This window comes from Aotus nancymaae, unplaced genomic scaffold, assembly GCF_030222135.1.
Source record: "Aotus nancymaae isolate 86718 unplaced genomic scaffold, 86718_ANA_hifiasm-v0.15.2.pri h1tg000036l, whole genome shotgun sequence".
NCBI lineage: Eukaryota > Metazoa > Chordata > Mammalia > Primates > Aotidae > Aotus > Aotus nancymaae.
The window spans coordinates 92,691,659-92,712,447 of NW_026988450.1; the positions used below are offsets into that span (position 1 = coordinate 92,691,659).

The window sequence follows — 20,789 nt, forward strand, 5'->3', positions numbered from 1 at the left end:
GCAGGCAACTGCACATGTGACGCTCTGCCCCATCCTCTTGTTGTCCGAAGCTCATTCTCTGCAGGTTCCATGGGAAGGGCTCATGGGAACATGATCCTAGATCTCATGCTTGCTGATCGTAGTTTATTTGTGCCTTTTATATTTGATAGTTTGGCTGATTACAGAATTCTTGACATTTCCTTGAGTGTCTTAAAAGTTATTCCTTGTTCTTCTGGCAGAAAGTTGCCACATTTAGCAAAAACAAATAAACAGGATGCCCCAAATATTGTCTGGGACATTTTGTACTAAAACATTATTTGTTGGGCTGAGAGCAGTGGTTCACGTTTGTAAATCCCTGCACTTTGGGAGACCAAGGCCGGCAGATCAGTTGAGGCAGGAGTTCAAGATCAGCATGGGTAACATGGTGAAACCCCATCTCTGTTAAAAATACAAAAATTATCTGGACATGGTGGCTCGTACCTGTAATCCCAGCTACTCAGGAAGCTGAGCCAGGAGGATCACTTGAGCCTGGGAGGCAGAGGTTGCAGTGAGCCGAGATTGCACCACTGCACTCCAGCCTGGGCAACAGAGCAAGACTCCATCTAAAAAAAAAAACTTATTTGTTGTTTATCTGAAATTCACATTTAACTGAGCATCCCATATTTTATCTGGCAACCCTGTTCTGGCATAAAGCATTGTTCTCCAAGTCTGATGATAATCGAATTTTCTGTCCTCTTAGATGCCATATTTTTTTGTTGGTTTCTTTGTTTTGTTTTTGTTTTCAGATGTCAAAAGATGTTCTTTTTCTTTAAAACACAGTGATTTCACTAGAATATCCTGGTGTTGGTCATTCTTGGCCATGTCCTGAAGTTGGAACAATGCCCTGCTCCTCCCCACGGCCTCTCCATTCCCACCAGCTCCCAGGGCCATCCTCCCACCAGGGACCCCTCTGTGGCCACACCAGGCCTCCTGATGGTGGAGGCTCTTCCAGCCTGGACTCATCTTTCTGCGGCTCCTGCATAGCCAGCTCTCTTCCTTTAGGTCTTAGCTTCAGTGCCACTTTTCAGAATAGTCCCTGGTGCTGACCGCCCTCTTCAGATGCGACGCTCTCATGAGTCTGCTTCTCAGCCTCTCATCTGCACCTCTCATGATGCTGTTACAGTGTGTGGTGATCTTACTTGCAGTCCGGATGTCTTTGTATCTTTCGCATTAGGACAGGAGCCACTTGAGGGCAGGCCACGTCTGCCTTATAAAGGGCCTGGCAGGGAGTTGGCCTCGACATAAACTTGAGGAATGAATAAAATAATGCAGGTAGACCACACTGCATGTGAAACGTTATCAGTGACCGTGGCTTTCGCTTTTTCCTTTGAGCTTTTCAGTTCCTTTGTTGTCTCGAATCTCAGGGACATGGGCCTGGATGGGCCTGAATCCTCAGCCGCACCCCGGCTTGCGTTCTGCGTTCTCCTGCGTGGGGCCGTGCCCCCCCAGGCCTTGTTCCCCTTGCTTCCTCTTCTGGGTGGTAACTGCTCGTGGCTCATGTCCATTTTGCTCTTGGGTTGTTTGTTTATATTCTTTAACTTTTTGCATTAGGGTTCTCTAGAGGGACAGAACTAATAGGATAAGGGGAGTTTATTAAGGAGCATTGACTCACACGTTCACAAGGTGAGGTCCCACAATAGGCCGTCTGCAAGCTGGGGAGCAAGGGAGCCAGTCCGAGTCCCAAGGCTGAAGAACTTGCAGTCTGACGTTTGAGGACAGGAGGCATCCAGCACGGGAGAGGGATGGAGGCCAGAGACTAAACCAGTCTAGTCTTTCCATGTTCTTCTGCCTGCTTTCATTCTGGCCCTGCTGGCAGCTGATTAGATGGTGCCCACCCAGATTGAGGGAGGGTCTGCCTCTCCCAGTCCACTGACTCAAATGTGAGTCTCCTTTGGTAGCACCCTCACAGACGCACCCAGGAACGATACTTTGCCTCCTGCAGTCCAGTCAACTTGACACTAAATATTAACCATCACACTTTTTTTTTTTAATTTGAGGTGGAGTCTCACTCTGTCGCCCCGGTGGGCATGTAATGGTGCAGTCTCAGCTCACTGCAACCTCCACCCCCTGGGTTCAAGCGATTCTCCTGCCTCAGCCTCCTGAGTAGCTGGGATTACAGGCACCATCACACTTTTTAACATTTTATTGGGAAATACAAATACAGGTTGAGTATCTGTAATCTAAAAATTAGAAATCACAAACATGCCAAAGTTTGAAGCTTTTGAACACTGACATCATGGCAAAGATGACCTGAACACTACAGAAAACGTGCAGAAACACGTGGGGAGTGTGTGACGGGCTTATTAAAGGGCTGGAGCGCATGCCCTCGTAACGCAGCAAGAAACCAGTGATGTCTAAGATAAAAACCATTGTTTAGTGAGGCCGATGACCCTGGAGGAATAATTTTAAAAAGCATGTGGCAGAGCACCTCTCCTCCCTAGAGGACCACTTCCTGGTCCCTCAGCTGGATCTGAGGTTTCTTCTCACCTAAAAAATGCAGGCCAGGCATGGTGTCTCATGCCTGTAATCTCAGCACTTTGGGAGGCTGAGACAAGTGGATCATGAGGTCAGGAGTTCGAGACTAGCCTGACTAACATGGTGAAACCCCCATCTCTACTAAAAATACAAAAATTAGCTGGGTATGGTGGTGTGCACCTGTAATCCCAGCTACTCAGGAGGCTGAGGCAGGAGAATCACTTGAACCTGGGAGGTGGAGGTTGCAATGAGCTGAGATTGCACCCTTGCACTCTAGCTTGGGTGACAGAGCAACTCAGTCTCAAAAAAAAAAAAAAAAAAAAAAAAACTTAGCAGTAAAAAATATGACATATAGTTAATATAATGAAGACATCACGTGTTCAGGTAACCAAGTGCGTGGCAGCACCACTGGAACACTGGAGCAGCCGTTAAGCACCTGGAACCGCCATTGACAGCAGGCTTCCAGGCTCCGTCGATTGCAAAGTCACTGGACACCGTGTTTCTTTCTTTTTTTTTTTTTGAGACGGAGTTTTGCTCTTGTTGCCCAGGCTAATATTTTTAGTAGAGACAGGGTTTCTGCATGTTGGTCAGGCTGGTCTCAAACTCCCGATCTCAGTTGATCTGCCTGCCTCGGCCTCCCAAAGTGCTGGGATTACAGGTGTGAGCCACTGTACCTGGCCTTTTTATTTTTTGAGATAGAGTTTTACTCTTTTTGCCCAAGCTGGAGTACAATGGTGCGATCTCAGCTCACCACAACCTCCGCCTCCTGGGTTCAAGCAATTCTCCTGCCTCAGCCTCCCAAGTAGCTGGGGTTACAGACACATGCCACCACACCCGGCTAATTTTTATATTTTTAGTAGAGACGGGGTTTCACCATGTTGGTCAGGCTAGTCTCGAACTCCTGACCTCGTGATCCACTCATCTCAGCCTCCCAAAGTGCTGAGATTACAGGCATGAGACACCACGCTCAGCCTATTGCTAAGTTGTTATGTGTGAATAAGTGTAAGAAAATGATTGTGTCGGGCACGGTGGCTCACGCCTGTAATCCCAGCACTTTGGGAGGCCGAGGCGGGTGGATCACGAGGTCAAAAGATCAAAACCATCCTGGTCAACATGGTGAAACCCCGTCTCTACTAAAAATACAAAAAATTAGCTGGGCACGGTGGTGTGCACAAAATTTTAGAAATCTTGTATGAAATGACCTCCAAGCTGTAAGATATGTATGAAGCATACATGAACTCTGTGTTTAGACTTGGGCTCCATCTTCAGGAAATCTCATTGTGTATATGCAAATATTTCAAGCTCTGAAAGGCCCCAAAATCTGAAACACATCTGGTCCCGAGCATTTGAGATAAGGGATGCTCAACCTGTCCAAGCTAGAAGTTCGCAGAACACATAGGTGGGTTTAAGAAGTCATGTTTGAGGCTGGACACTGTGGCTCACGCCTGTAATCCCAGCACTTTGGGAGGCCGAGGCAGGTGGATCACCTGAGGTTGGGAGTTTGAGACCAGCCTGACTAGCACAGAGAAACCTCATTTCTACTAAAAATACAAAATTAGCTGAGCGTGGTGGTGCATACCTGTAATCCCGGCTACTTGGGAAGCTGAGTTGGGAGAATTGCTTGAACCCAGCAGGCAGAGGTTGCAGTGAGCCAAGATTGCACCACTGCACTCCAGCCTGGGCAACAAGAGCAAACTCTGTCTCAAAAAAAAAAAAAGGCCGGGCGCGGTGGCTTATGCCTATAATCCCAGCACTTTGGGAGGCTGAGGCGGGTGGATCACAAGGTCAAGAGATCGAGACCATCCTGGTCAACAAGGTGAAACCCCGTCTACTAAAAAATACAAAAATTAGCTGGGCATGGTGGCGCAGGCCTGTAGTCCCAGCTACTCGGGAGGCTGAGGCAGGAGAATTGCTTGAACCCAGGAGGCAGAGGTTGCAGTGAGCCGAGATCGCGCCATTGCACTCCAGCCTGGGTAACAAGAGCGAAACTCCATCTCAAAAAAAAAGAAAAAAAAGAAGAAGTAGTCGTGTTTGAGCCGAGTCCATCAGCCCCTCCACGGCAGTCACCAACTCTCACAGGGTCTCACTCTGCCACCCAGGCTGAAGTGCAGTGGCACGATCTTGGCTCATTGCAGCCTCTGCCTCCTGCATTCAAGTGATACTTGCGCCTTAGCGTCCTGAGCACCTGGGATTCCAGCGTGCGTGACTGTGCCTGGCTGATTTTTGTGGGACCAGACCTTACTGTTTCAGTTTTGCCTCCCTTGTGTGAGTCCCTGTGTAATAAACTGTGATCGTGCCCGTTTCCGAGCTTTATAGAAATAGGATCATACTGCCGTATTCTTCTGTGTTTGACCTCTATCCAGTAGAGTGTTGTCAGGATTCCTCTGGGTGGCTGTGTTGGTGACCCGTCCGCTCACTTCCGTTGCTGTGTCCCGTCCCATGGCTTGGAAGCCAGTGCACTATCAGTCCCCATCCTAGTGCAGTGTGTGCTCGGGTTCTTGACAGTCTGCTGTCATAAACAGGCCGCCCTGCATACGGCAGGGCTTCTCTGGGGAGGAACGTTACCTGAGATGGGATTGTTGGATCTTAGGTGTATATCCTCTGCCTTCTTAGATGATGCCGAGGTGTTTGCCAATGTCCCGTGCCAGTTTCTCCAGCAGCCTCCAAGCATTTTGTCTGTTCCAGCGCCCTTACTCTCATGAGGTTTTTGCCTGGACTCCTAGGCCTGTTCCTGCCAGGCTGTCATCCTGTGTCTCTCTGACCAGCAGGGAAGCCCAGTGGCATTGCATGGGTATTGGCAGTTGGGACTTTTGTTCACATTTTGTCTTTCTGTTGATGAGTCTTGTTCTCATCAACTTGTGGGAATTCCCTGCACCCTTTGCTGCGTCCAGCACAGCGGCTCTCCTTCCAGCTCTCTTCATACCGTTTGCTGCATCCAGCACAGCGGCTCTCCTTCCAGCTCTCTTCATACCGTTTGCTGCATCCAGCACGGCGGCTCTCCTTCCAGCTCTCTTCATGCCGTTTGCTGCATCCAGCACAGCGGCTCTCCTTCCAGCTCTCTTCGTGCCGTTTGCTGCATCCGGCACAGCGGCTCTCCTTCCAGCTCTCTTCATGCCGTTTGCTGCATCCAGCATGGTGGCTCTCCTTCCAGCTCTCTTCATGCCGTTTGCTGCATCCAGCACAGCGGCTCTCCTTCCAGCTCTCTTCGTGCCGTTTGCTGCATCCGGCACAGCGGCTCTCCTTCCAGCTCTCTTCATACCGTTTGCTGCATCCAGCACAGCGGCTCTCCTTCCAGCTCTCTTCATGCCGTTTGCTGCATCCAGCATGGTGGCTCTCCTTCCAGCTCTCTTCATGCCTTTTGCTGCATCCAGCACAGCGGCTCTCCTTCCAGCTCTCTTCGTGCCGTTTGCTGCATCCGACACAGCGGCTCTCCTTCCAGCTCTCTTCATACCGTTTGCTGCATCCACCACAGCGGCTCTCCTTCCAGCTCTCTTCATGCCGTTTGCTGCGTCCACCACAGTGGCTCTCCTTCCAGCTCTCTTCATACCGTTTGCTGCATCCCGCATGGTGGCTCTCCTTCCAGCTCTCTTCATACCGTTTGCTGCATCCAGCACAGCGGCTCTCCTTCCAGCTCTCTTCATACCGTTTGCTGCATCCACCACAGCGGCTCTCCTTCCAGCTCTCTTCATACCGTTTGCTGCGTCCACCACAGCGGCTCTCCTTCCAGCTCTCTTCATACCGTTTGCTGCGTCCACCACAGTGACTCTCCTTCCAGCTGTCTTCATACCGTTTGCTGCGTCCACCACAGCGGCTCTCCTTCCAGCTCTCTTCATACCGTTTTGATTCACGGAAATTCTGAACTTCAGAGTGGTCTCTTACCATACTTCTCTCACATCTTTTCTTTTTTGAGACAGGGCCTCACTCTGTTGTCCAGTCTAAAGTGTGGTGGTGTGATCTCAGCTCACTGCAACCTCCGCCTCCTTCGCTCCAGCGATTCCCATGCCTCAGCCTCCCAAGTAGCTGGGACTGTAGGCCTGCACTCTCACACCTAGCTAATTTGTGTAATATTTAGTATAGACAGGGTTTCACCACGTTGTCCAAGCTGGTCTTGAATTCCTGGGCTCAAGTGATCTGCCCACCTCAGCCTCCCAAAGTGCTGGGTTTACAGGCATGAGCCACCGCACTCAGCCCCTTACGTGTTTTCCTGTTGTCTTCCATACTTCCCAGTTCTGAGGCAATGAACATCCTTCCACAGCATCTTCTAAAGGCAGTATGGCATGTCTCATGGTTAGATCTGGAACCTGTGTTTTCTGAGCTTCTATGGCACACATCCGTTTCATCCTGCTGAACCCATGGCTGGAGTTGCCCAGAAGTGACATCAGGGGAGTTCCGGCAAGGGAATGCCCCAAACCCTTAGAGAAGGGACCAGTTGGGATCCCAAAGCAGCACTAAACGCCAGCTCGGAGCATTAATTAGGGGAACTTAGGCATAAAGAGCTGCAGCTAGCCTCAAAACCCACGGTGAGAGACAAGGTGTTCTACCCCGGTGTGCCTGCAGCGAGGGGCAGGGGAGGGAGTTCATGTGCAGGTTTAAGGCATTCTGCTCAAGGCTAACGCACGTGCTCCGGGCGTGAAGTGGCTGTGTCTGGCTCTGCCATTTGCTGCTCCACAGTCCCTGGGGCCTCCAGTTCCTCATCTGTGGCCTTGGGGTTGTGGTGACCCTTCTCTCCAAGGACTGTCATATGGGACAGCAGTCCTGTCCTGTGTAATGGACCTCAGAGGGCACTTGCACTGTTCCCAGCGGCCTTCATTTTTATAGTCTCTCAGCCGCTTGGTGACATCCACTTTTTATCCCCATTTAAATATTAGGAAATGAAGGCCCTGTTGATGGTTCTCAGGGGGGTCCCCAGACCGGCAGCATTAGCTCACTTTGGAACATGTGAGAAATGCACACCTGAGCCCCCCAAGACCTGCTGAGTCAGTGCCTGGAGGGGGCGCAGGAGAGGACCCCGCCGCAGTGTTTAATGTGCCTTCCAATTATTACAATACTGTAGCACTTGAGAACCACTGAAGGAACTTCCCTGGCATTGGAACCTGGGTGTACCTGACTCAGGCCCATTCTTCTGCACACTGCCCTAAACTGCCAACCATTTAGCTGTGTAATTAGGTAGAATGATGTCGTTTGAGGAAAGCAAATTATTTGTCCCCTGAAGGAAAGTGGGTATGCTTTGCTTATTCTCCCTCCTCCTCCTGCATGGGGACCACAGGGAGGCCAGACCCCTGGCAGTGTGGACGTGGACCTTGAGGTCCTCATCTCAGTGGGAGGCTGAGCTGTCCTGTTCGTTTCTTGCAGCTGCTCAGATGGAAGATAAGAAGCCTTTTATCCTCTCTTCCATGAGGCTTCCTCTTCTGGACACCAATAGCAAGGTAAACTGCATGGGCCAGCCCAGGCTGCACCACCATACCACAGGCAGCTGCAGGGTGGGCCCAGGCCGTGCTGTGCGGCCACCCACCAACCAGGCGGCCACCACCCTCAGCTGGACTGAGCTTGGGAACAAAGGACAACAATGTACCGTTCAGTGTGTGGGTGGCGCTTTTCCCACGTCTCACTCAGGAAACTCCCCAAGACCACCCTATACTGGCACCAGTTACAGGTCCCTGGGTCCCCAGCCCCTCCCTCAGGCTCAGTGATTCTCTAGAAGGACTCAGAGCTCCCAGTGCTGCTCTCCTCATGGTGATTGCAGCGACAGGATGCAGGTCCACGTCAGCCATGGTTGGGGTACCTGGGACAGAGTCCAGGAGGGCCACACACAGAGCTTCCTGCTGTCCTCCCCTGGGTCACGGACAGAGTTAGACCCCTGCTCCTCCCCACAGCAGTGATGTGGGTCAGCGTGCACAGAACATCACAACCAGGGAAGCTCCTGCCTTGGGGTCTGTCATGTGGACCTGATTGGCACCCTCTGGAGGTGGAGCTGATGCCATGTGGCCCAGAGCCCCCACCTGTCACTTGAGACCATCTGATGTGACCGGAGACCCCATGTGGACAAGAACATTCTTACCAGGCTGGACACTGGAGGCTTAGTCATGACCTCCCAGGACCTCAGGGCAGAGGCCAGGCCAATCTTTGAGCAGGTGGATCTTTGCAAAAGATAGGACTGCACCCAGATTACCAGGGGCTGCTGCCTTGGGTAGGACCTGCTTGCTGTAGGGGGAGCAGAATCCCCCAGCCCGGCGTCTGCTGCAGGCCTTGTGCAGGCGCTCCTCTCGGGGCCTGCTGTGGGACTCTCGCTGTGTTTCCCCAGAAGCTACTGAAATGGACCGCAGGCCACATCTGCTGTGGTGCTCCTTACGTGTCCCACACACTCCCCAGCGCTCAGAGCGCTTCTCCCGACGCGCCCCTGATGGGGCCTTCCGGTCGCTTTGGATGCCCACAATGCCAGGTGGTTAAACGCACCCAGTCTGGGACTAGCTGGCTCGCTCCTCCACACCCACCCTGTTCCCCAAGGAGGGACAAGGAGGAAGTGCTCGGAGGAGCCTCCTCAGGGTGGGGATGCTGTACCTGAGAGCTGAAGGGGCAGAGGCGTGACTGTGATGCTGGAGAAAAGGGTCCCGAGGGAGGGCAGCATGGGCAGAGCCGTGGCACTGGGGAAAGGGCCGGTTTGGCCATATTGGCCTGGCTGTGCCTTGAAGTCACCAGGTAGAGTTACTAGGCGAGGCTGGACATGCAGGCTCAACTTCTAGGATTATTTGGATGACAACTGCAGACTCAGGGACTAGATTTATGATGCACCCCAGGAAACACGGGGGTCACATGAGAGAAACTAGCTCAGAGGGACAGCAGCCCCACCCCAAGGCCAGGGTGAGCCCCGGACAGAGGGATGGGTATATTTGGAGCCTGGGAAAGGCAGCTGCCAGTGCCCAGGAGTCTGGGGGCTGGGAGCAGAGTGGTTGGGCAGAGCCCTCAGCAGAGCAGCTCTCTTGGAGTTGGGGTGCAGCTTAATGGAAGTGGATGGAGGAGGGAAAGCAAGTGAGATGATGAGAGGCCCCAGCAGCAGGAAGGGAGATGAGGGGGAGTGGAGGAAAGGAATTCTTCCCTACGGACCTGAGCACATCAACAAGCTGGCAGGAAGGCTGCCTTCCAGGAGCCGAGGAGTGTCCAAGCAGCCTAGGGACGGAGAAACAGGCAGACACAGGCACAGGTGAAGGTGCAGGTGTGTATACAGGTACATCCAGGAACAGGTGTGGGTGCAGACCCAGGTGTGAATGCAGGTAGGTATAGATATGGGTGTGGGTGCAGACCCAGGTGTGGATGCACGTAGGTATAGATATGTGTGTGGGTGCAGGCTTAGGTGTGGATGCAGGTAGGTATAGATATGGTTGTGGGTGCGGGCTCAGGTGTGAATGCAGGTAGGTATAGATATGGGTGTGTGTACAGACCCAGGTGTGAATACAGGTAGTTATAGATATGGGTGTGGGTGCAGACCCAGCTGTGAATGCAGGTAGGTACAGATATGGGTGTGTGTACAGACCCAGGTGTGAATGCAGGTAGGTATAGATATGGGTGTGGGTGCAGACCCAGGTGTGGGTACAGGTAGTTATAGATATGGGTGTGGGTGCAGACCCAGGTGTGAATGCAGGTAGGTATAGATATGGGTGTGGGTGCAGACTCAGGTGTGGATGCACGTAGGTATAGATATGTGTGTGGGTGCAGGCTGAGGTGTGGATGCAGGTAGGTATAGATATGGGTGTGGGTGCGGGCTCAGGTGTGAATGCAGGTAGGTATAGATATGGGTGTGCGTACAGACCCAGCTGTGAATGCAGGTAGGTATAGATATGGGTGTGTGTACAGACCCAGGTGTGAATACAGGTAGTTATAGATCTGGGTGTGGGTGCAGACCCAGCTGTGAATGCAGGTAGGTATAGATATGGGTGTGTGTACAGACCAAGGTGTGAATGCAGGTAGGTATAGCTATGGGTGTGTGTACAGACCCAGGTGTGAATGCAGGTAGGTATAGATATGGGTGTGGGTGCAGACCCAGGTGTGAATGCAGGTAGGTATGGATATGGGTGTGGGTGCAGACTCAGGTGTGAATGCAGGTAGGTATAGATATGGGTGTGGGTGCAGACCCAGGTGTGAATGCAGGTAGGTATAGATATGGGTGTGGGTGCAGACCCAGGTGTGAATGCAGGTAGGTATAGATATGGGTGTGGGTGCAGACCCAGGTGTGAATGCAGGTAGGTATAGATATGGGTGTGGGTGCAGCCCCAGGTGTGAATGCAGGTAGGTATAGATATGGGTGTGGGTGCAGACCCAGGTGTGAATGCAGGTAGGTATAGATATGGGTGTGGGTGCAGGCTCAGGTGTAGATGCAGGTAGTTATAGATATGGGTGTGGATGCAGACCCAGGTGTGGATGCAGGTAGGTATAGATATGGGTGTGGATGCAGGCTCAGGGGTGGATGCAGGTAGTTATAGATATGGGTGTGGGTGCAGACCCAGGTGTGGATGCAGGTAGGTATAGATATGGATGTGGGTGCAGACTCAGGTGTAGTTGCAGGTAGTTATAGATATGGGTGTGGATGCAGGCTCAGGTGTAGATGCAGGTAGGTATAGATATGGGTGTGGGTGTAGGCTCAGGTGTAGATGCAGGTAGGTATAGATACGGGTGTGGGTGCAGACCCAGGTGTGGATGCAGGTAGCTATAGATATGGGTGTGGATGCAGGCTCAGGTGTAGATGTAGGTAGGTATAGATATGGGTCTGAGTGCAGACTCAGCTGTGAATGCAGGTAGGTATAGATATGGGTGTGGGTGCAGGCTCAGGTGTGGATGCAGGTAATTATAGATATGGGTGTGAGTGCAGACTCAGCTGTGAATGCAGGTAGGTATAGATATGGGTGTGGGTGCACACCCAGGTGTGGATGCAGGTAGGTATAGATATGGGTGTCGGTGTTAGTGCTGGCAAAGGTGTGGAGGAAGATAGGTTCAGATACAGATATGGGAGCAGGCATGGGTGGATGTGGGTGCAGGTGGCTACAGGTGCAAGGGTGCAGGTGCAGGTGTGGGTGCAGGTACAGGACCCAGGGCGGCTGCAGGCCCAGGTATGTGGGTACAGGCCCAGACTCGGGTATGGATACAGATAGGTACAGGTGCAGGCCCAGATGTGGATGCAGGTAGGTGTAGATATGGGTGTGAGTGCGGGCTGATGTGTAGATGCACGTAGGTATAGATATGGGTGTGGGTATAGACTCAGGTGTGGATGCAGGTAGGTATAGATATGGTTGTTGGTGCGGGCTCAGGTGTGAATACAGGTAGGTATAGATATGGGTGTGGATGCAGGCTCAGGTGTGGATGCAGGTAGCTATAGATATGAGTGTGAGTGGGGGCTCGTGTAGATGCAGTTAGGAATAGATATGAGTGTGGGTATAGACTCAGGTGTGACTGCAGGTAGGTATAGATATGGGTGTGGGTATGGGCTCAGGGGTGAATGCAGGTAGGTATAGATATGGGTGTGTGTACAGACTCAGGTGTGAATGCAGGTAGGTATAGATATGGGTGTGGGTGCAGGCTCAGGTGTAGATGCAGGTAGTTATAGATATGGGTGTGGGTGCAGACCCAGGTGTGGATGCAGGTAGGTATAGATATGGGTGTGGGTGCAGACTCAGGTGTGGATGCAGGTAGTTGTAGATATGGGTGTGGATGCAGGCTCAGGTGTAGATGCAGGTAGGTATAGATACGGGTGTGGGTGCAGACCCAGGTGTGGATGCAGGTACGTATAGATATGGGTGTGGATGCAGGCTCAGGTGTGGATGCAGGTAGGTATAGATATGGGTGTGGGTGCAGATGCAGGTGTGGATGCAGATAGGTATAGATATGGGTGTGGGTGCAGACTCAGGTGTAGATGCAGGTAGTTATACATATGGGTGTGGGTGCAGACCCAGGTGTGGATGCACGTAGGTATAGATATGTGTGTGGGTGCAGGCTCAGGTGTGGATGCTGGTAGGTATAGATATGGTTGTGGGTGCGGGCTCAGGTGTGAATGCAGGTAGGTATAGATATGGGTGTGTGTACAAACCCAGATGTGAATACAGGTAGTTATAGATATGGGTGTGGGTGCAGACCCAGCTGTGAATGCAGGTAGGTATAGATAAGGGTGTGTGTACAGACCCAGGTGTGAATGCAGGTAGGTATAGATATGGGTGTGGGTGCAGACGCAGGTGTGGATGCACGTAGGTATAGATATGTGTGTGGGTGCAGGCTTAGGTGTGGATGCAGGTAGGTTTAGATATGGGTGTGGGTGCAGGCTCAGGTGTGAATGCAGGTAGGTAAGATATGGGTGTGCGTACAGACCCAGCTGTGAATGCAGGTAGGTATAGATATGGGTGTGTGTACAGACTCAGGTGTGGATGCAGGTAGGTATAGATATGGGTGTGGATGCAGGCTCAGGTGTTAATGCAGGTAGGTATAGATATGGGTGTGGGTGCAGACCCAGGTGTGGATGCTGTTAGGTATAGATATGGGTGTGGGTGCATACCCAGGTGTGAATGCAGGTAGGTATAGATATGGGTGTGTGTACAGACCCAGGTGTGAATCCAGGTAGGTATAGATAAGGATGTGGCTGCTGAGCCAGATGTGGATGCAGGTAGTTATAGATATGTGTGTGGGTGCAGACCCAGGTGTGGATGAAGGTAGTTATAGATACGGGTGTGGGTGCAGACCCAGGTGTGAAGCAGGTAGGTATAGATATGGGTGTGGGTGCAGACCCAGGTGTGGATGCAGGTAGATATGGATATGGGTGTGGGTGTAGGCTCAGGTGTGGATGCAGGTAGGTATAGATATGGATGTGGATGCAGGGTCAGGTGTGAATGCAGGTAGGTATAGATATGGGTGTGGGTGCAGACCCAGGTGTGGATGCTGTTAGGTATAGATATGGGTGTGGGTGCAGACCCAGGTGTGAATGCAGGTAGGTATAGATATGGGTGTGGGTGCAAACTCAGGTGTGGATGCAGGTAGGTATAGATATGTGTGTGGGTGCAGGCTCAGGTGTGAATGCAGGTAGGTATAGATATGGGTGTGGGTGCAGACTCAGGTGTGGATGCAGGTGGGTATAGATATGGGTGTGGGTGCAGGCTTAGGTGTGAATGCAGGTAGGTATAGATATGGGTGTGGGTGCAGACCCAGGTGTGGATGCTGTTAGGTATAGATATGGGTGTGGGTGCAGACTCAGGTGTAGATGCAGGTAGTTATACATATGGGTGTGGGTGCAGACCCAGGTGTGGATGCACGTAGGTATAGATATGTGTGTGGGTGCAGGCTCAGGTGTGGATGCTGGTAGGTATAGATATGGTTGTGGGTGCGGGCTCAGGTGTGAATGCAGGTAGGTATAGATATGGGTGTGTGTACAAACCCAGATGTGAATACAGGTAGTTATAGATATGGGTGTGGGTGCAGACCCAGCTGTGAATGCAGGTAGGTATAGATATGGGTGTGTGTACAGACTCAGATGTGGATGCAGGTAGGTATAGATATGGGTGTGGATGCAGGCTCAGGTGTTAATGCAGGTAGGTATAGATATGGGTGTGGGTGCAGATCCAGGTGTGGATGCTGTTAGGTATAGATATGGGTGTCGGTGCAGACTCAGGTGTGGATTCAGGTAGTTATAGATATGGGTGTGGGTGCAGGCTCAGGGGTAGTTGCAGGTAGGTATAGATATGGGTGTGGGTGCAGACTCAGGTGTGGGTGCAGGTAGGTATAGATATGGGTGTGGGTGCAGGCTCAGGTGTGGATGCAGGTAGATATAGATATGGGTGTGAGTGCGGGCTCAGGTGTGGATGCAGGTAGGTATAGATATGGGTGTGGGTGCAGACCCAGTTGTGGATGCAGGTAGTTATAGATATGGGTGTGGGTGCAGACCCAGGTGTGAATGCAGGTAGGTATAGATATGGGTGTGGGTGCAGACCGAGGTGTGAATGCAGGTACGTATAGATATGGGGTTGGGTGCAGACCCAGGTGTGGATGCAGGTAGATATGGATATGGGTGTGAGTGCAGACCCAGGTGTGAATGCAGGTAGGTATAGATATAGATGTGGGTGCAGAGCCAGCTGTGGATGCAGGTAGTTATAGGTATGGGTGTGGTTGCAAACCCAGGTCTGGATGAAGGTAGTTACAGATATGGGTGTGGGTGCAGACCCAGGTGTGAATGCAGGTAGGTATAGATATGTGTGTGGGTGCAGACCCAGGTGTGATGCAGGTAGATATGGATATGGGTGTGGGTGTAGGCTCAGGTGTGGATGCAGGTAGGTATAGATATGGGTGTGGGTGCAGACCCAGGTGTGGGTGCAGGTAGGTATAGATATGGGTGTAGGTGCAAACTCAGGTGTGGATACAGGTAGATATGGATATGGGTGTGGGTGCAGGCTCAGGTGTGGATACAGGTAGGTATAGTTATGAGTGTGGGTGCAGGCTCAGGTGTGAATGTATGTAGGTATAGTTATGGGTGTCGGTATAGACTCAGGTGTAGTTGCAGGTAGGTATAGATATGGGTGTGGGTGTGGGCTCAGGTGTGGGTACAGGTAGGTATAGATATGGGTGTGAGTGCAGACCCGGGTGTGAATGCAGGTAGGTATACATATGGGTGTGGGTGCAGACCCAGGTGTCTATGAAGGTAGTTATAGATATGGGTGTGGGTGCAGGTAGGTATAGATATGGGTGTGGGTACAGACCCAGGTGTGGATGCAGGTAGGTATAGATATGGGTTTGGGTTCAGGCTCATGTGTGGATGCTGGTAGGTATAGATATGGGTGTGGGTGCTGACCCAGGTGTGGATGCAGGTAGGTATAGATATGGGTGTGGGTGCAGGCTCAGGTGTACATGCAGGTAGGTATAGATATGGTTGTGGGTGCAGGTAGGTATAGATATGGATGTGGGTCCAGACCCAGGTGTGGGTGCAGGTATGTATCGATATGGGTGTGGGTGCAGATGCAGGTGTGGGTGCAGGTAGGTATAGATATGAATGTGAGTGCAGACCCAGGTGTGGATGCAGGTAGGTATAGATATGGGTGTGGGTGCAGACCCAGGTGTGGGTGCAGGTAGGTATAGATATGAATGTGGGTGCAGACCCAAGTGTGGATGCAGGTAGGTATAGATATGAATGTGGGTACAGACCCAGGTGTGAATGCAGGTAGGTATAGATATGGGTGTGGTTGCAGACCCAGGTGTGAATGCTGTTAGGTATAGATATGGGTGTGGTTGCCGACTCCGGTGTGAATGCAGGTAGGTATAGATATGGATGTGGGTCCAGACCCAGGTGTGGGTGCAGGTATGTATAGATATGGGTGTGGGTGCAGATGCAGGTGTGGGTGCAGTTAGGTATAGATATGAATGTGGGTTCAGACCCAGGTGTGAATGCAGGTAGGTATAGATATGGGTGTGGGTGCAGACCCAGGTGTGGATGCTGTTAGGTATAGATATGGGTGTGGGTGCAGACCCCGGTGTGGATGCAGGTAGGTATAGATATGGATGTGGGTCCAGACCCAGGTGTGGGTGCAGGTATGTATAGATATGGGTGTGGGTGCAGATGCAGGTGTGGGTGCAGGTAGGTATAGATATGAATGTGGGTTCAGACCCAGGTGTGAATGCAGGTAGGTATAGATATGGGTGTGGGTGCAGCCCCAGGTGTGAATGCAGGTAGGTGTAGATATGGGTGTGGGTGCAGACCCAGGTGTGAATGCAGGTAGGTATAGATATGGGTGTGGGTGCAGACTCAGGTGTGTGTGCAGGCTCAGGTGTGAATGTAGGTAGGTATAGATATGGATGTGGGTCCAGACCCAGGTGTGGGTGCAGGTATGTATAGATATGGGTGTGGGTGCAGATGCAGGTGTGGGTTCAGGTAGGTATAGATATGAATGTGGGTGCAGACCCAGGTGTGGATGCAGGTAGGTATAGATATGGGTGTGGGTGCAGACTCAGGTGTGGATGCAGGTAGGTATAGATATGGGTGTGGGTGCAGACCCAGGTGTGGGTGCAGGTAGGTATAGATATGGGTGTGGGTGCAGACCCAGGTGTGAATGCAGGTAGGTATAGATATGCGTGTGGGTGCACACCCAGGCGTGAATGCAGGTACGTATAGATATGCCTGTGGGTGCAGACCCTGGTGTGAATGCAGGTAGGTATAGATATGGATGTGGGTTCAGACCCAGGTGTGGATGCTGTTAAGTATAGATATGGGTGTGGGTGCAGACTCAGGTGTGGATTCAGGTAGTTATAGATATGGGTGTGGGTGCAGGCTCAGGTGTAGTTGCAGGTAGGTATAGATATGGGTGTAGGTGCAGACTCAGGTGTGGGTGCAGGTACGTATAGATATGGGAGTGGGTGCAGGCTCAGGTGTGGATGCAGGTAGATAGAGATATGGGTGTGAGTGCGGGCTCAGGTGTGGATGCAGGTAGGTATAGATATGGGTGTGGGTGCAGACCCAGGTGTGGATGCAGGTAGTTATAGATATGGGTGTGAGTGCAGACTCAGCTGTGAATGCAGGTAGGTATAGATATGGGTGTCGGTGTTAGTGCTGGCAAAGGTGTGGAGGAAGATAGGTTCAGATACAGATATGGGAGCAGGCATGGGTGGATGTGCGTTCAGGTGGCTACAGTTGCAAGGGTGCAGGTGCAGGTGTGGGTGCAGGTACAGGTCCCAGGGCGGCTGCAGGCCCAGGTATGTGGGTACAGGCCCAGACTCGGGTATGGATACAGATAGGTACAGGTGCAGGCCCAGATGTGGATGCAGGTAGATTCCGGTCCATGTGTCGGGGTAGGTCCAGGTACAGATATGGATTCAGGTGCAGACCCAGGTGTGGGTGCAGCTACAGGTGTTGGTGTAGGTGCAGGTGCGGGTTCGTGTCTGGGTGTGGGTGGGGGAACGGTGAGGTTGCCCTCTGCTGGTTGGACTGGTATGGCCGTCTCTGTGTGCGTCTCCCCTTCCTGATCTCCCATTGGTTCTGGGCAGGTGAAGCGGGCAGTGGTGCAGGTGATCAGCGCCATGGCGCACCACGGCTACCTGGAGCAGCCTGGAGGTGAGGCGATGATTGAGTACATCGTGCAGCAGTGCGCGCTGCCCCCCGAGGGAGAGGTAAGGCCCTGACACCTTGCCCGCCTTCTAGGCCCGTGCTGCCCCTGACCTGTGTTAGGCACTGTATCAGGAGCCGCTGGCCCGGCAGAGGGTGGATGTGTGGGCCACAGTCTGCGTGCGGAGGCACCCTCTGCTGTCTTTTGTTTGTTAAGAGAGACAGGGTCTAACTGTGTTGCCTGGGCTGGAGTGCAGTGGCTATTCTCAGGTGTGATCATAGCATGCTGCAACCTCAAACTCCTGGGAGCAAGCGACCCTCCCGCCTCAGCCCCCCAAGACTACAGGTGCAGACCACTGTGCCCGGCTCCCTCTGGTTGCCGAGTCAGAGCCTCTGCACTGCGCTCGTCCTCTCGGCAGCTCCCAGGAGTCAGAACGCAGAGGCAGGAAATAGAGAGATTGTTCTATTTGGGGCTCTTCTACTTAAGAAGTTACAAATGCTGATTTCTTCTTGAAGGAGAGCAAGGTAGGATGTGACCATCACTGCGGTGCCCACTGTGCCCCAAGTGGGATCTGTGTATTTATCCTGAAACGTCAGAGCTCAGCGAGAGCATAATCTGATGTTGCCTCTAAGCGCATGGTTGTCAGGGCCTGTCGTGCAGGCCCCAGCAGGTGGGCACCACCAGCTCGGCTGATTCTGACCTCAGCATCTTCACAGCAGCTCTGTGGGTCATTAGGCATGAACTGGAGAGCCAAGGCCTCTGTTTTAGTCTATTAGTTCCTAAGAGTTTGGGACTTGGAGGTTTCTTTTAATATTAGAAAACATTATGAAAGTTTTCTAAAAACAAAAACTGTTTTAAATAGGATGGAATCTAACAGACTCAAATATTTATATCTATGTAATAATAATAATTGTTATTATTTTTGAGACAAGGTCTCACTCTGTCACCCCGACTGGAGTGCATTCGTGAGATCACAGCTCCCTGCAGCCTTGAACTGGGCTGAAGCGATCCTCCTACCTCAGCCTCCTGAGTAGCTGGGGCTACAGGCCCGTGCCACCACACCCAGCTAATTTTTTACTTTTTGTAGAGACGGGATCTCACTAGGTTGCCCAGGCTGCTTTTGAATTCCTGAGCTCAAGCCACCCTCCCATCTCAGCCTCAAAAAGTGCTAGGACTACAGGTGCGTGCCACCATACCCAGCACTCAAATATGTTTTAACCACATATTTAACCACATACCTGGCAGTGTCTGTGGAGGCTCTCACTCAGTCTGCATTGCTTGATGTGTGGAGTTCAGTGTACTGATCTTTCTGCTTCTGCATGTTTCAAATTCTCCGTGATCAAATGTTCACAAAGCGGCTGGGCGCAGTGGCTCACACCTGTAATCGCACCACTTTGGGAGTCCAAGGCTGGTGGATCACCTGAGGTCGGGAGTTCAAGACCAGCCTGACCAACATGCAGAAACCCCATCTCTACTAAAAATGCCAAAAAAAAAAAAAAAATTAGCCAGGCATGGTGGTGCATGCCTATAACCCAGCTACTCGGGAGGCTGAGGCAGGAGAATCACTTGAACCTGGGAGGCGGAGGTTGTGGTGAGCCAAGATTGCGCCATTGCATTCCAGACTGGACAACAAGAGCAAAGCTCTGTCTCAAAAAAAAAAAAAGCAAAGCAGGACATGTTGCTCTGGGACAAGTGGGCCTTGGAGTGTTGGCCAAACACACTGCAGAGGGAGGTGAGCACCAGTGGCAGGCCCTGTGGTGCCATTGGGTGCTGGGCTCTTGTGGTCCAGCCCAAGTGGTGGCCAAATGATTCTGGAGCAATCAGGTGCAGGGCCACTGAGGAAGAGAGAAGATAAACCCAGGGAGCTTCACCTGTATGTAGATTCCATTTTATTTTATTTATTTTTTTATTTAATTTTAGTTTTTTTGAAGATGGGGTTTCACCATGATGATGGCCAGGCTGTTCTTGAACTCCTGACCTCAGGTGATCCACCCACCTCAGCCTCCCAAAGTGTTAGGATTACAGGCGTGATACACCATGCCCAGCCAGATTCCATTTTAAGGTTTTTAGAGAAATGAGTTAAATATTAGAATTAGTTATTATTGCCAAGTGTGGTGGCTGACGCCTGTAATCCCAGCATTTTAGGAGGCTGAGGCCAGTGGATCACCTGAGGTCAGGACTTCGAGGCCAGCCTGGCCAACACAGTGAAATGCCATCTCTACTAAAAATACAAAAAATTAGCTGGACATGATAGCAGGCGCCTGTAATCCCAGCTACTCGGGAGGCTGAGGCAGGAGAATCGCTTGAACCCAGGAGGCGGAGATTGCAGTGAGCCGAGATCGCACCATTGTACTTTAGCCTGGACAACAAGAGTGAAACTCCGTCTCAAAAAAAAAAATTTTTTTTTAAAGACAAGGTCTCACTCTGTTGCCCAGGCTGGAGTACAGTGGCAGGATAATGGCTCATTATAGCCTCAAACTCCTGGGCTCAGGCAATTCTCCCTCCTTGGCCTCCCAAGTAGGTAGGACCACGGGCGTACACCACCATTCCTGACACTTCTTATGCCCATTTTCAAATGGGGTTGTTTTCTTATTATTGAATTTTGAGAGATCTTTCTATATTCTGGACACAAGTCCTTCGTTGGACTTACGGCTTATAAATATTTTACTTTTTTTTTTTTAACTTTTAATACATATTATTTTGTTTTTGAATAGAGACTGCCTATGTTACCCAGGCTGATCTCTAACTCTTGGACTTGTGTGATTTGTGTGCCTCAGTCTCCCAGCGTGCTGGGATTATAGGCATGGGCCGCTGTGCCTGGCCGTAAATGTGTTCTTACAGGTCTGTTGCATGCCTATCTTTTTACTTTCTTAACACTGTCTTTCAGAGAGCAGAAGTTTTAATGTTTTTTTAATGGCCAGCTTACTTGAGACAGAATCTCGCTCTGTTGCCCAGGCTTGGGTGCATTGACATGATCTTGGTTTACTGCAACCTGCACCTCCCGGGTTCAAGCGATTCTCCTGCCTCAGCCTCCCGAGTAGCTGGGATCAGGGTTTCACCATGTTGGCCAGGCTGGTCTCAAAACTCCTGACCTCAGGTGATCTGCCCATCTCGGCCTCCCAAAGTGTTGGGATTACAGGTGTGAGCTGCCACACCTGGCCTAAAACTTTTAAGTTTTAGGACTCAAATATAGGCCTATGATCCATTTTTAGTTAAATTTTTTTTTTTTTTAAAGACGGGGTT

The 20,789-nt window shown here is 51.4% G+C and overlaps 1 protein-coding gene across 4 annotated transcripts in view; it reads left to right on the top strand.

The window, feature by feature from the left end:
* Window positions 1–20,789, top strand: part of MROH1 (maestro heat like repeat family member 1) — a 131,704-nt gene that overhangs the window by 63,518 nt on the left and 47,397 nt on the right. For all 4 annotated transcript variants that reach the window (XM_064384717.1, XM_012473282.3, XM_064384718.1 and 1 more), the window contains 2 exons: window positions 7,846–7,919; window positions 17,488–17,610. In XM_064384717.1, the coding sequence (XP_064240787.1) occupies window positions 7,846–7,919; window positions 17,488–17,610 (197 nt within the window). The remainder of the gene's footprint in view (window positions 1–7,845; window positions 7,920–17,487; window positions 17,611–20,789) is intronic.